The sequence below is a fragment of the Poromitra crassiceps genome (genome assembly GCF_964638095.1).
Source record: "Poromitra crassiceps genome assembly, chromosome: 6".
Taxonomy (NCBI): domain Eukaryota; kingdom Metazoa; phylum Chordata; class Actinopteri; order Beryciformes; family Melamphaidae; genus Poromitra; species Poromitra crassiceps.
Genome location: NC_139627.1, coordinates 30,900,402 through 30,916,953, shown reverse-complemented (window position 1 = coordinate 30,916,953; position 16,552 = coordinate 30,900,402). Strand labels below are relative to the sequence as shown.

General features: G+C 43.2%; 1 protein-coding gene across 1 annotated transcript in view; it reads right to left on the bottom strand.

The window, feature by feature from the left end:
* The window catches only part of ttn.1 (titin, tandem duplicate 1), a 252,137-nt gene that overhangs the window by 84,203 nt on the left and 151,382 nt on the right, over positions 1–16,552 (bottom strand). Inside the window, exons 99-111 of the mRNA XM_083637998.1 lie at positions 15,234–15,533; positions 14,810–15,112; positions 13,708–14,013; positions 13,338–13,625; positions 12,309–12,599; positions 10,823–11,110; positions 9,730–10,012; positions 9,080–9,387; positions 8,701–8,805; positions 7,198–7,395; positions 1,282–1,578; positions 527–1,114; positions 52–354 (exon numbers count right to left, since the gene is read on the bottom strand). Coding sequence (XP_083494124.1) covers positions 52–354; positions 527–1,114; positions 1,282–1,578; positions 7,198–7,395; positions 8,701–8,805; positions 9,080–9,387; positions 9,730–10,012; positions 10,823–11,110; positions 12,309–12,599; positions 13,338–13,625; positions 13,708–14,013; positions 14,810–15,112; positions 15,234–15,533 — 3,858 coding nt within the window. The remainder of the gene's footprint in view (positions 1–51; positions 355–526; positions 1,115–1,281; positions 1,579–7,197; positions 7,396–8,700; positions 8,806–9,079; positions 9,388–9,729; positions 10,013–10,822; positions 11,111–12,308; positions 12,600–13,337; positions 13,626–13,707; positions 14,014–14,809; positions 15,113–15,233; positions 15,534–16,552) is intronic.

The window sequence follows — 16,552 nt, the reverse complement described above, 5'->3', positions numbered from 1 at the left end:
TCTAATCAAAACTTAAATGTATTTATTTTACTGGCAATTCTATTTACTTACAGGCAACAACTTTAGTTGTGATTGGCATAGATGGTTCACTTGGCTCTCCAAATCCAGCTATGTTCTCGGCAAGAACACGGAACTCATACTCCACACCCACAGTGAGCCCCTTGACGTCAAAGCTGAGCTCAGCGATGGATTTCTTGGCTGCCCTGACCCATCTCGCCGCCTTCTTCTCCTTCCTCTCCACGCAGTAACCTGTGATGGCACTTCCTCCGTCCTCAGCTGGTCTCTTCCAGGTCACAGTGGCTGAATGCCCAGTGACATTCTCAACCTCTGGTTTGGATGGTGGGCCTGGAGGACCTACACACACAGAACAAACAGCACATTCGTGAAGTAGTCTGTATTATCTTTCCAGACACCGTTTGACATTGTTTATGGAAATATGGCTGTTGTTTATCATCTCTTCCATAACAACTTCATAAGCTCAAATAAATGTAAGATCTATTGAACTACTAAAACAAAGTGTACATACCAAATCTATCAACCATCTTGACTGGCTCAGAGTGAGATGGCTCACTGGCACCGTACTGGTTGACAGCAGAGACTCTGAAGATGTACTCATTGCCCTGGATTAGCTTTTTCGCCACGTAGTGACAGTCGATCACCTTCTCTTCCAGGATGGTCCAGAGGAGGCGGCTGGTCTCCCTCTTCTCCAGGGTGTAGTACTTGATAGGAGAGCCTCCATCCTCAGTAGGAGCTGTCCAGGTCAGGGTGACCTTCTCAGAGGAGATACCGCTAGACTCGATGGGACCAGGAGCACTAGGAACATCCAGGATCTTCACCTTGACACTTTCCTCCTTCACACCGAAGGGGTTGCTGGCCGTGATGGTGTAGTCCCCAGAGTCATTCCTGCTGGCATACTTAATGGACAGTGTTGAGGAGGTGGCCGTGGTCTCAATCTGAACAATGTCAGAGGGCTTGAAGTATTTTCCTCCCTTGGACCAGCATGAGGTTGGTGCAGGTTTACCCAGAATGCTGGTAGCAGTGATGACAATAGTATCACCAGCCCGGACGGTCAGGCCCTCTTTCACTTGAGCTTCGATGATTATGTTCGGTGACTCTGTTGGATGTAATCAGACATCGGATAAGCTTATCATGCAGTTTGCCAACATACCCAATTCTGTAACATTGTGCCATACAGTGTAATTGAAAGCATTGTGAGATATGTGAGAGAATTCGTATGATTCAAGAAGTGGATTTAACAGAATGTTTGTATTTTCATCTCACCATATTCGTCTCTGCAGATCAGAGTGTCAGTCTGCTCGGAGGGTGGGCTGAGAGCGCCTGCGGCGTTCTTGGCTCTGATTCTGAACTCGTATTTGCAGCCCTCCTGCAGATCCTTTACGGTGAATGCAGGCTCCACGACGTTGACGTTGTTGGCCTTCACCCAGATCTTGGAAGGCAGGTCACGCCTCTCAACGATGTAACCGGTCAGCCTGTGGCCACCGTCTTCCTGTGGCTCGGTCCACTGGAGGGTCACGGTGCTCCTGGTGATGCTGATCACATCTGGTTTACCAGGGGCATCTGTGCAGATGGGTCAAACAGGAAAAATGTGAAGGTAATTGTAAAACAAACATCATAACCTTCTGCCTGTGTGCCTCTGTCTAGGTATTTCTGTATGAAATAAGAGATTAGCCAGGTATTTTAGTACATTAAAGGCCCTATGTGTAACTTCTGATTCGTACTGACACTGGTGGCCGTTAGAGTAACTGCAGGCAGCCTGTGCTCAGCGCCCAGCGCACAGCACAGCGATTAATAACATGGTGTCATTGAGACAAGGGATGACCGTCCAGTACCAGTGATGGGGACACACAACAGAGGATCAAAGGATTTGTGAAAATTAACGCTATAATTTTTACTCTCCTGAGATTATAACGCTTACGCTACCTGTTACTGATGATCAATGTTTCAACATAGGATATTGCAATAACACACAAGCCCAATGCTGACAGATGAGAGATTTGCTTTGAACCATTTGTAGCTACGTATCTGCCAGTGACCGGAGAATATTGTTATTTGCTTGTTTTTGTCAATAAACATTACGAACAAAGATAGCCTTGTTGTTATTATGTATGCTATGTACTTAGGTAAATTATGTAGATGAATGTATCGCAAATATGATTGCAGAACGAGCCCATTAGTTGTCTGGTTAGAGGCAGGTTGGATAAAATGATCAGATGTGATATATAATAAAGATTGTTGATGTCGAGTGAATACGAACCGAAGCTTGCACCAGAGGACATGACAACGGAGAAGCAACCAGCAGCCTGCTTCAAATCAACGAATGCTTTATATTTATTGAAATGAATTGGTGATATCTGTAACAATTCGGCATACATTACATAGGCTACACCATGCAACATATATTTTGATATAATTTAAACAATGGCTCCTTTCCCATACCATGGTGGACTGGACTGTACAGTATTGCTGTGAAAAAGTTACATTTGATTGTGTCGAGTACACAACATAATTGATCTTATGTTGAGTTCTATCGATAAAGTATGTTTTCCAATAATCAATGACACATTAGATTTGAACTGAGTTTGGCGGAATTACCTCAAGACAATTGTGTCCAAAAATGTCGAATATATACAGAAGAGCAAATGTGGTGATCTCATGATCGTCACGTTATGCCCAAACGGTCTGCCCATAAGTGTCACTTTACATGTATGGTAGGGAATTATTTTCATATGTTAAACCAACATTTATCTTCCATAATGAATTAAATCATAATCACAATGCTATGAAGACATTAGCTAATCACCACAGAGGTGCACAGACCAGTTTATCAGATAATTTCGCCGTAAAATGTGTCCAGGAGATCAGCTCTGAAGCCCCAGCTTGTATGGTCGCTACCCGGTCCTCTAAAATCCGATTTCGATATAGGTGTTATTTTGATAAACTGACCTCATAACGGGGATCTATATTGTAACGTGTGTCTACTAACATTATTAAAAGATCATAAAGATAACGCTGTTTCTGGTAGTTTATGGCTAATCTATGGCTATGTTGCTAGACTAGGGCTAGCCTGCCCTGGCTGTAGTGATCAGTTTTCCTGGTTTCCTGCTTGTGTCAATCAAGGAAGCCATGCCCCAAAAGTTAGTCTTATTTATCACCTCTTTTACTCGAAATGGGGCCATAATTTAGAAAATGGAGCCCATGAGAGCATGAAAAAGACTTGAAATTGTTGATTCAGACCATAAACTCATTTGGAAAGTGTTTATTTAAGACACAGACCAAGAAGAAAGTAGTCTAATTTTTCCATAGAAACCAATGGGCGTGACATCACTTCCGGACCATCACGTGGCACCCCCCCTGGCCATTTGAGAGAATGCAATTTCTGTACTGGCTTCATAAATTCCCTGCCAGTTATGGCCACTGGTATTTACATGGTTTCCGGACCTGTAAAATGAAGTGAGTATATTCAACTGTAGTTCATATGTATTTACATGGTACCGGACCTGATGTCGAAGCTGTGGGCTGGGACACTGTGGGACAGAGATTGCTAAAACCCACAGAATCGAACCACAGAACATCTGATTGCGAAGCATGCAGCTTTAACCACTCTGCCACCAGGGCCTACCGAGTTTCATAGTGGTGTTTGAGAGGATAATGTTATGTCAGTCAGATGTAGTTTTTGTCACTTCGGGAAAAATATTGATACTTTGTTAGTTTTATTGATATTGACTGTAGTGTATGTATTACCATGTAACTAAATATGAACTACAGTTGAATAGACTCCCTTCATTTTACAGGCCCAATACCATGTAACTACATATGAACACAAAATGTTATTGTATAACTATAGGTGCAATTACTGTGTAATAGCTTTGGTGTTCATGTCTAATTACAAATAGTTCATAATGTTGTTTAGGACCTGTAAAATGAAGGGTTACCAAAACTTCTCTTCTTTTTCTGCTTAAGTGGACTTTTTAGTGGAGTTTGTGTTGTTGTGGGTTGCTTGCTAATGTTAGCGGACTCAGTTTCTTAGCTAACACTAGCCCTCAGATTCTTCTAGCTGAGAGGCAGGCAGGCTCGGGAGCGCGCAGACATCACATCCGCCCGATTTTCTGCGAAATCTTATCCAGAGTCCCCCCGAAGTCTGCACATAGAATTCAGCACAGCATAGGAACAGCTGGATGTTGCAGAGATGCGTCTGGTCTCTCTTTTTTTTAAGTTACCTTACGGAGCATTCACTCATTGGTAATTTAAAAAAAACTTTATGCACAGAAATGTCTTCCTGAATCTTACACACAGGGCCTTTAAAGCCTCTGGAAATGTGGCTTGAAATAGTAAAAATGCATTTAATATCAAAGTTGAGTGTCTCATTAAGCATCCACAAAAATATGACTGAAAATAAATGCTGATAACTATTAGAAAACCTAGTTCAAAAACAGTTCATTTAGCTGTTTAGACCAATTTTCAAGACTGTAGGCAGGGCAGATCACATTTTGATTGAGATATCCCTGGCTCCTTCTAAAGAGGACACTGGACTATTAAATTATTCACAAACTTCAGTTGTACAACATCGGCAGTTCACTTCAGTTTTACCATCACAATTTCATTCATAACCAAACAAAATAATTACCGGTAGTTCAGAGAGCTAATACTTTTAGTAAAAACTCGATTGCAGCTAGCGGACCTTTAGATCGCTAATATTTTTAGCATAACTCAATTGAGTTGAACATAGCGATCATCACTGATGGCGTCACAATTGCTCGGGTATGACTGACGTCATCGGCAAGCACGTCGATTTGGGTAAGGTTGGTTGTGACATGTCACAACCAACATTTCAGGGTGTCCTATTGTCCCTAACAACTTTTAAGCAACCTTATTTGCATTATCTTTGGAGTGCAGTTATATAGGTCATTTAGATTGTCTTCCCATATTTTGCAAGGATAGAATTGACCCGACCATTATTGAGTGAAATTAGTTTGCATTATGTTCAAAGTTACATTTACCCCTGTTTTTCACCTCTGAATGTGCCAGTCCAATGGGCTATGGGCGTGGTCTCACTGGGCTGGCTGCGGTGAGATCAGCTCAGCACTCCAGCCCCCAGCCCAGACGAGGAAATGACAAGAGCGAAGCAAAGTTTTGTGTGGGACCATTTCCAGTTAAAAGACGACATTGTTCATTGCAAGAACTGTGATGCCGTTTATAAGTTGCTTGCTTATGGCAGTCCATCGATGTCGATGATGACTTCATATCTCCCAGGGGTATAGAGGTATTTAGCGCTTGGTGCGCTCATGTCACCTCATGTGGCTGTGAAGACCTATTCGCGATCCACACACTTTTCCACAAGTGGGGCAGGTAAGTGTGGTATCTGGCTGCTGGGCTGTACTTCTTGTGCGTGCATGTCATTGTGATCGTTTCTCTGCACGTCTCAGAGATATATTCTCCTCAAGGTCAGAGGTGCCTGAAAGGCAGGAGGAGCGCCAGGTGTTTCGGTCTGCTGCGGCCCTTTCCAGGTTTGAAGGTGTTATGTTGCATCTCTTCAGGAGCTCCTTCATGTGGTCCTTGTAGCGCCTTTTCTGACCGCCAGCAGACCTCTGGCCGGATTGTAGTTGGCCATAGAGGGTTTGCCGTGGCAGACGAGTTGCAGGCATGCGGATCACATGACCTAGCCAGCGGAGCTGTCTGCGTGCCAGAATCACCTCTATGCTGGATAGGTTGGTGCGTTCATAAATCTCAGCATAGGGGATGTGGTGTTCCCACGTGATGCCAAGGATTCTTTGCACACAACGGATGTGAAATGCCTCCAGAGATGGAACGTGCCGTCTGTATGGTGTCCAGGCTTCAGAGCCATACAGTAGTGTGGATACACATACTGCCTGGTATACTGCTGCCTTGGTTGTTACTTTCAGGTTTTTGTTGACAAAAACCCTTTTTCTTAGCCGGCCGAACGCAGCAGAGGCAAGGCTGATGCGGGTTTGTATGTCCTCATCGATGTTACAGCTGTCCGAGAGGATACTGCCGAGGTATTTGAAATGTGGCACAGTTTCCAGAGGGATGGTGTCAATGTAGAAGACAACAACACGTCTAAAGGGCTCATTATACTCGAGCAAGCTCCGTGGGGTGGAGCTCCGCGAGTCACCGTGCGGACCTCGCGCTGGGGCAGATGCTTTTATACTCAGAAGTGTTCAGCATTTTATTGTACAATGGTAATGGTGAGAACAGCCCGTGAAAAGTCGCAATGAAACGCTATTATGTGCAGTACTGAGTGCGCTTTCACTCTCAAACGACCATACATCAGCACATGAATGAATCACCAAACTTGTTTTTACTGAAAGCCGTTTCACTTCTCAGCCCTGACAGCCTACTCTGTGCTGCTTTTAATCTCTCTCAATCATGCTGTGAGAGAGCTGAGCAGGTGGTGACATGAAAGTTATTGAGAAAAGGAGAAGATACTGAATAATGACATCACAACAGTATAATCCTAATGTTGATTTAAAATGAGATATTCCCCTAAATATGGCTAAAAAAGGTTTAAAAAAAACCTCAAAACACCACCTCCCCTCATGCCGTCCTCGACCCTACCAACTTTGAGACCAAAACGTCGCCCTTGGTCATCGGTGATTTATCTGCATCACTGTTCATGATGTCATCAGTGATTTATACGACCTTATTATTGCATATGACAGCACCGATGATTTAAGACATTTTTTGTGATATGTGACATCGTTATTAGTGGGGCCCCACTAAAGTGAGAGCCACGGTGATGGGAAAGAATAATAATCTTTGCAATTATCATATTGATTTCCATTGTACTGTCAGCTGTTGAGATTAATGACAATGCTAAATGACCACCCCTCCCCCTTTCGCCCCGTTTTTTGGTGTTTATTTTTTTACATTGTTTTTTTCTTTTCTTTTATGTCTCATTATTGTTTCATATAAAATATAAAAAATGTACATAGGGACTTCGTGCTGACATATGTATGTACTGTATTATGTATGTATGTACGGTATGGAAGTATCTATCTATCCTGATGTATCTAAATAAATATACAGTATCTAAAAAAAGAAAAAGAAAGAACATCGTGAAAATTAGCATCAAAGCTAGCACACTTTTAAATCACGGAATTTGTCATTTTCACCTATAGTTAATATGGTACAAGTGCATGTTTAATATTTCTCACTTACCAATGGGATCCAGGGCGACATGTGGGTCGGTGGGGGGGCTGGGTCTGCCCACGCCGGCCAGGTTAATGGCCATGCATCTGAACTCGTACTCCAGGCCCTCTGTCAGCCCAATCACCTTGTGCTCCCGCATCTTCAGCGCCGTCTGGTTCCCCCTCTTCCACAACATGCTGTTCCTCTCCTTGAACTCACAATGGTAGCCTGAAGACAAAAACATACCACACACACACCCACAAGCTTGTTTATAATAATATAAATATAATAATATAACATATTATATAAAAATACTATGAAATATTGATGTTTGACAGTGTTGAGTAGCTGAAGTTATGTGATGAAATGTGTTGAGACTATATTCAACACCACACGTAGCCCCTCTAACTTAACACGCACTGCCACATCTGCTGTCTTTTGACATGTTGACATCTTGGAATTATAAGATTGTATTTAATTTAATTTTATGAATCAAAATTGAGTTCTCCAAATATTCATGATCTTGGAATGTAACCTTGCTCTTGTTATGTAATAAATAAATAAATAAATTATCATCACCATCACCATCATCATCATTTTAAAAGATATAAAGAACATAATGCTCGATATCTCGGCACTGCAGTCTACTCAGATGCAACATTACTGTATAATTCCAAGCTCACACTGTATTAGTGAAACAATAGTGATAGTGTTTGTTATGCGCTCCCCCCTTATTGTATGTTTCTCACTCCTAACATTATTTTCTCTCTGCTCCACTTAGTTGTCATGCCTCTGGTTGCTAAGGCCTGGTTGCTAAGCTGATCTCACTCTGCTGGTCATGCCTGGCTCAGCTGATCCTCCTCTCCATTCCAGTGGCATTGCTTATGCCTGGACTCAGCTGATCCTCATCTGTTAATCATAGATCTCATTCATAAATAGTGGCAGCTTCAGTCATTCTCTCTCCCTCTCTCAGCTCATCACCCCTACATGCTGGTGGCAGCAGCATGTATCTGGTTTGTTTTGGTACTTTGATTTGCTTTCTTTGATTTATCCTTTCTTTACTTTGGGAAAGGTGGGTATGGTAGTTTAGTTTTCGCGGCTTTGTTTCTACAGTTTAGTTTGTTATGTTTTGTAGTTTAGGGTGGTGCCTGGTCCGCCGACCTAGCCTAGGTAAACCCAGCCCCCACGTGACCTGCTCTCTCAGTTCCCAGTCACTAGCGACTAGTGACTGAGAGGTCTGAGAGCAGGTCACGTGGGGGATGGGTTTACCCAGGCTACCGCCGACCGTGTGTCGGCCAGTGTGTGTCCGCTCTTTTGTTCTGTTTGGCTGTCCCACCTGACCCCTTTGTTATTTTGGTTTTTCTAGAGAGTTAATTTTTGAGTTGAAAAATAAAAAAACTCTTTTTTGGCAAACTTGTTCTTTGACTCCTTCTTTTATATGTTATTGGTCTCCAAGCGAGCCTTTTCAAAGGTGGCCCTAACAGTGTTATTGTTCCACAGAGCAGCTTAATGCAGGCTGTGGCTGTAACAGACCTGTGATGGAGGATCCTCCAGTCTTCCTGGGGTCAGACCAGGCCAGGTAGGCAGAGTCATGGCGCATGCTCATGATCTTGGGAGGAGGAGGAGCATCGGGAACATCTGTAGAGAAACAGTGACCAGTCAGGAGAAGCTCAACCTTCATGTTTGGCAATTAAAAACATTCAGGCATCCAGGCTGAGGTAAGATAACAAGAGAAAGCATTCTGTGACTTAAATTGTTTCAAAGTAGATTTAGGAAAAGAGAGGACCTTTTGGCTCTTATGTTTTACCTTGTAACACTGCTCTTTTCTTTTGCCTCTGTGTATGACATGTGCTATACAAATAAACTGCCCTTGCCTGTAAAATAGAAGCCAGACAACTTAGCAGTCACTTACTGAACGGATGTTTAGCAACAATGGGCTCAGACTTGAGTCCCTCTCCGATGCCGTACTTGTTCTCGGCACAGACTCTGAAGATGTACTGGGTTCCCTCATGGAGCCCGGTCACCCTGAAGCTGTTCTCCTCCACGGAGGTGGAGATGGTCACCCACATGTTGGTGACGGAGTCCCTCTTCTCCAGGATGTAGTTGGTGATCTCCGAGCCTCCATCGTCCTTGGGAGCGCCCCACTTCAGCGTGGCGCCATCGGCCGTTACCTCCTTAAACTTGATGGGCTGGACAGGAATGCCAGGTTTGCCCACCACCCTGAAAGCGGACAGGGGGAATTCAAAGGTTCATTGGTGACTTTTTAAATAAGACATGCATGAATATGACAAAAAAAATTAAGCTCCACTGTGTTTTCTTAAAACATGTTCTTTATAACATTATGTAAATAATCTCATTATGTAAATAGATTGTGAAAGTACCAATAGTCATCCCTACAATATTGTCGCAATATCGATGTCCACATCACAAATTTCAGTTCAATCAAATTAGATAACTAAAATTCATATATTGAATTTGGCTGTAAAACGATTGCCACGTCTCCCCTATCCTCAGGCAAGAAATGCAGTATTTATTTTTCGTCGCTGCACCGTGCCTGCCTACCTGATGAAGATAGTAGACTCCTTGCTCCCGGCGCTGCTGCTCAGTTTGATGGTGTATTTGGAGGCGTCACTCCTCTGGCAGTCTCTGATGAGCAGGGTGGTGTTAACAGTAGAGGACTCGGCGCAGACGCGGCCTGTATCTGTCAGGTCCTCGTCGTCTCCTTTCTTCCAGGACACGCGGGGCGGGGGCTTGCCGATCACCGGGATCTTCAGACGCACCGTGCTGCCCTCCTTGGCAATGTAGCACATGTTGGACAGCTGACTCAGGTCACAGGTGGGGAGAACTGCAGATCAGGAGAACGGACATTTTTTACACTTATGATTTCAGTTTCACTTTGGATAAGAGTGGCAACTAAAAGCATAAACCAGTCCTCCATGAGTTTTTTGTGTGATTGTTGCAATCAAAAATACTTGATTTTGCAGCTGCTTTTCTCAAAAATTATAATGCAATTTGCTAAGTTTTATGTGACTTGTTTGCAGTAAAATTGCGGGAAGTGTGGAAAAAACGAGCAACAAATCACGGGAATTTTCAAAAATTGCCAGCCCCCGCAAATATTGTGGAGAGTGGTTGAATTTGCATTAATTTGTGCGATCGCAAAATACAGTAGCAATTTCCTGAGGGACTGATAAACATAAAAAATGTGATTTGGATATAAGTTAATTATCTTAACATAGAGATTTCAAATGTCTGTTTTACGTATTTCATACATTTTTAGGTAAAGTTACAGGTTGTGTATAACATTATCACTCCAAATAATATTTAATTGACTGTACATTTGCGATGGAGCTGCAACGATTAATCGATTAGTTGTCAACTAGTACATTAATCGCCAACTATTCTGATAATCAAACGGTTTGACTAAAGAAAAAGTTGAAATTCTCTGATTCCAGGTGAATATCTTTGGGTTGTCGACAACATTGATCAACATTTTTCACCATTTTATTGACCAAACAACGAATTGATTAATCAAAAAAATTATCTGCAGATTAATCGCCAATGTATAACCATTAGTTGCAGCCTTAGCAATTATTCTGAAAACCTTTTTGATAAATGTCTTGGTCTGGAAACTTTAGCTATATGGACAGCCACTTACTGATCTGGTCCTTGGCGACCACGGCGAGCTCCTTGGCACTGCTCTCGCCCGTGTCGTTGACGGCCTTCACTCTGTAGTTGTACTCGCGGCCATTCACCAGGTCCTTGGCGCTGTACTGCATGTTCTTGGACCTCATCAGCTCTTTGTACTTGTCGTCTCCATTCAGGACCTCCAGCACGTAGCAGACGATGCGGCTGCCCCCGTCCGTCAGCGGCTTCTTCCAGCTCAGGGTGCAGGAGTCCTTGGTCACTAGCAGGGTCTTGAAGTCCATAACGGGCCCAGGCTCCTCTGGAGGAATTTAAAAAAGAAGAATTCATTTATTTGCATTAAATATTTTTATTAACAGCTCACAGCAAGAAGGTCCTGGGTTCGATTCCCGCCTGGGGAATCAAACGTGTCCCCATTCCCATGTCTTCAGTGCCTATGACCCAGGTGGGGTCGTCAAAAAGGACCTTTCTGTGTGGAGTTTGCATGTTCTCCCCGTGCTTCCCTCCAGATAGGAACCCCCCCATTAAAAACATAAAAAAAAAGTGAGTAAACTCTCTGCCTAATTTCAGAGGTGGGTCAACTGTTTACCCAAACATTATTAAACAATAACTAACCGTTAATTTAGTGACCCTTATTGTAACGTGTTACCGAGCAACCCTTAAAGGGGCAGCTCACCTTAAAATCCAAAATACATATTTTTCCTCTCACCTGTAGTGCTATTTATCAATATATATCGTTTTGTGTTAGTTGCCTGAGTTTTGGAGATATCTGCAGTAGAGATGGCTGCCTTCTCTCCAATACAATGGAAGTGGATGGCACTCGGCTCGTGGTGCTCGAAGCACCCAAAAATATTTGAAAAACTCAACAGCATTGTCTCTTTGCAGAAATCATGGCCCGGTTACTCAAGATAATGCACAGACTTTGTTGTGAGCAGTTTCATGTAGGAACTTTTTCTTTTGTAGGAACTAGCCAGCAGCTAGTGGGTGTAGTTCGGTCAAAAGAAAATAGTTCCTACATGAAACTGCTCATAACAAGGTCTGTGGATTATCTTGAGTAACCGGGTCATGATTTCTGGAAAGAGACATTGCTGTTGACTTTATCAAATGTATTTCTTTGGCACTTTTGAGCACCACAAGCCGAGTGCCATCCAGTTCCATTGTATTGGAGAGAAGGCATGCGCAAATAGGGGATATCGCCTGTACCAAGATAGGGCCCGATATCTCCAAAACTCAGGCAAATAACACAAAACGATATAGATGGATAAATAGCACTGCAGGTGAGAGGGACATTATGTATTTTGGATTTTAGGGTGAGCTGTCCCTTTAACACTTTGCAATCTATTATAATCAATGTATATTTGACGATCAAATGTAAGTCCAAGACCTGTTTTGTTTTATGTCTGTACCTGTTTTTGATAATTCTACAACTCAATAAAAAAGTATATATTTTTTATTGTGCCACAACAGGGCTAAAGAACAGGTCTCATGGCCACACCCACCAGATGCTTTGACGGAGTCGGCGGTCTCACAGGCCTCTCCCACGCCCAGCTCGTTGACAGCAGACACTCTGAAGCAGTAGGAGTGTCCAGCTCCCAGGTCTTCCACCTTGAAGAAGGTTGTGGCGCAGTCAGAGGAGACGATGGACCAAGCCTTCCTCTCTGCGTCTCTCTTCTCCACCACATAGTGAGTGACCTCATAGCCCCCGCTGATCAGCGGGGCGTCCCACACCAGGGAGGCGCTGTCCTTAGACGTCTCCTTCACCATCAAGTTGGTTGGCGGACCGGGAGTGTCTGGAGAGATAACACAATACATCAGAACACTGTTTCTCAACATAAAACTATGCCTGATTCCCTTAGCAGTTTCTCCAAATTTAGGATATTTAACCATGTAGATAGACCACAATAAGTTTCACTAATAGGAGTGCTCAGATGTATTTATTCATTATTATTATTTTGTAATACACCCATTACTTTCATTATCTCTATATTTATCAGTTTGTTTTTATCAATTTGTATTTACGACAGGGCTCGGATGAGGAATAGTATAGGTGTTCTGTTTCTCTCCACATGCCACTCCAAATGTAAAAAATGTTTGTTGGGTATATGCCTATCATGCATGTATGTATACTGTATTTAAAATGCACCTACCTACCTTGTAAATGCAGGCATGTATATAATACATACTGTATTACATACATACATGTACATGACAGTGATATATATATACACACACACACACACACACATATATATACTATTATTTATTTCTTAGTCTAGTCCATGCTCACTGTATTTTATGCTTGTCAACAGTTTCAAATAAATTTAAGTTTAACAAAAAAATAACAGTTTCGGGTCTCGACCAAAACAGCTTACAGTACATTGCTGTTTTTGATGGATCCCATCATGAGATAGTACTTGTGTGGTTTAAAGATTCTGTACAGACACTGATGCACACACATAGACAAGTGGAAAGTGTGTTATGTTGTGTTGTGTTGTGTTGTGTTACGTTACGTTATGTGGTTTACTCACCGAGAACCTTGACCACGACGGTGTACATCTTCATGCCGGAGCTGCTCTCCAGGTTGAGGATGTATTTTCCGGCGTCGTATCTGTTGACGCTCTCCACCACCACCAGACTGTCTGCGTCGCCCGACTTGATGACGATGCCCGGGCGGTCTTTGATGTTGGAGTTCATCTTGGCCCAGGTGACCCGGGGCGTGGGCCGGCCCTTGAAGGTGGCGTGCAGCCTCATGGTGGTGCCGGCGAGGAGCTCCAGCACATTCTTCAGCTCTGCGTCCAGCTCTGCCTCTGGAGGAACTGCACACACATACACAACAGGCCTCATTATTTTCCTGGGCTGTGTTCCAATAGTCTTTTTGCTTAGGAATAGTAAACGTACCAATGATGTCTTTGGCGACGTGCTTGCCAGGGACTTCGCAGGGCTCGCTGAAGCCCACCTTGTTGACGGCGGAGATGCGGCACTGGTACTCTGACTTTTCGATGAGGTTCTGGATGACATAGTTGGTATCATGCAGATTCTTGGGCACATTGCAACGGATCCAGTCGGAGGCGTCGGTGCGTTTGCACTCCACCAGGTAGCCAAGCACGGGGCTGCCCCCGTCACTGGCTGGGGCGCCCCAGGTCAGGCTGATGGTGCAGCTGGTGGTGTCCGTAACGCTGGGGTTCACCACAGGGCCCGGAGGGTCTGGGAGAGCACACACTCAGTTTACATTGGATACAATCAGTTATGGTCACATATTAATCATATAAACATGGATTTATTGATTAATTATTTTATCTAGACCTTTTTACCCGTATTTCATCTGTTTTTGTGGCTTTATTGGTTTAATTTTTATTTGCCTCTTATTTGATATAGATATTGTTGCTTTACTTATCCTTTGTTTCATTGTAATTGTTATTCAATGTTAAAGCACTTTGTAAAAGAAAAGTGCTATATAAATACAATTATTATAATAATTATATTTACATCTTTTTGAGTAACAGTATATATATTTTCTCAGTATAAGAATGTAGTGCCCTGTGCACAGCCGTGTTTCGCAGTAACGTGCTGTTCGCTATGTTTTATGTAATTTAAATAAAATGACAAGTAAATCTAACAACGTAGTGTGCGCTGGATCTCGTCACTGTTCTATTTTCTCATTCAGAGGTAACGCTTCCTTTTACCATTCCCCTATCCAATAATACACTATCATGACATTTACAATTATATGTACCTACTTATTTACCTGTGGTAATTACTCAATGATATACGATCATTTACCATATATGTACCTACTTATTTACCAGTGGTAATTACTCTACACATACATGCACCCACACACACCGGGTAATTAGGGGACTGTAAAGGAAATCATTAATCATTAAGCTTTGCGACTAGATCATTTTATAAAAAGGGAATTTTGAATTTAACATTTTTTTTCTTTTCTAAATGAATGTTTGTATTTCAATGGTGTAAAGTCTGCAGAGGTTTGGGGACTGACTGATGGGGTCCTGAGCGCAGGTCGCTGCAGATGGCTCGCTCTCCTTGCCAGGCCCAGCAATGTTGATGGCGGTGACTCTGAACTCGTACTCCACGCCCTCGGTGAGTCCGGCGACCTCCAGGAGACGCTCCATCACAGGCTTTCTGTTCAGCCTGCTCCAGTTCATCTCGCTGCTCATCTTCTTCTCCAGCAAGTAGCCCAAGATGGCCGACTTCCCATCATCTGCTGGCTCCTTCCAACTGACCGTCATGTGGTCTTTGGTCACGTTGGTGATCACCGGGGCCTCACACGGCCCAGGGACACCTGCATGTCACAAGTCTCATCGTTAGTGTCATACTCATAACAATGCAACATCATGAGACTCAAAGCCAACTCTACATTACATAATAAGAGAAATAAGTAAATAATATAAGCTCAGACTCACTGAAGGGGTTCTTGGCGAACACAGGGTTGGTGACGAGGGGCTCTCCCACACCCCAGGTGTTCTCTGCTCGGATGCGGAACTGGTACTCTCGCCCCTCAATCAGCTTCTCCACGCTCAGCTCCTGGACGCCCTTGACCTTGGCGGCGACCTGCGCCCACTCGGCGCGGCAAGTCTCTCGTTTGTCCACGATGTAGTTTGTGATGGGGGCACCACCGTCCTTCAGAGGGGGCTCCCACGCCACTTTGATGCGGGTAGCAAACACCTCGCTGTAGGTGGAGCTGGCAGGAGCGCCGGGGGAATCTGAATTGAGAGGAGATGTCAGGGTTCTCACACCTTAAACATCAAATTGAAGGACTTTCCAGGCCCAATTCCCTCACATTCAAGACTTTTCAAGGACTTTCCATGCCCAATTCCCTCAAATTCAAGGACCCAACACGGCATAGTACAGTAGAGACATAGATCAAGGTTAATTACAGTTACAACAACACTGATAATGTTTATATGAGAACTAGCACCTTTACAGAAGCTCACAGACAGGCTTGAATGTGTGAACACTTCTCAACTGTGTAGTGTTAAACTTATTTACTAACATTAAGTAAAAAAATATCAAAAGAACTTCAATTTCTATTCGTGCCCAAAATCTATAAATTTAAGCTCTTTAAATGACCCATGTCTATTTATGTCTATTTTCAAAAAATAAAATAAAAATCAAGGCCTTGATTTTTCCCCTCAAATTCACAAACTTTCAACGACTTCAAGGACCTGTGGGAACCCTGAAATGTATTGTGGGAGGTTGGCCGTGTGTTTGTGTCAACCTCCGAAAATTACAAGTAGGAAATGTGGGATTTTTTGTGGGCTCCAATATCTCCCACTTGGCACAGATTCTGGAAGTGTGTCAACACAAGGATCAAACATGGGAGTGAATCCGCCAAGGTTACAGTAACAGTACAAGATATTAAAAGTCAAAATAACCAGTTATATTCACAGAAATACAATCAAAGTGAAAAAATAATGTCTGCTGCAGTTGATATCTAAAATGATCTTGGATATGGCCGTTCTAATGAGTTCAACACATGAAGGCTTTCAGAATCTGAATCTGATTTATTGGCCAAGTATGTACACATACAAGGAATTTGCATTGCGTAAGGCCCCCGCAAGGCCCCTGCAAGCCCCCCTAAGACGCCCCCGCAAGGGCTCGCCCACCTCGCAAGCTCGCGAACGCTCACCCAGCCTTGCGTATATGAAAGAATGTACATGTACAGTATAAGTATAAATAAGCCACACAGGATTGTAAACAAAGGCTTATACAGATATGTTTC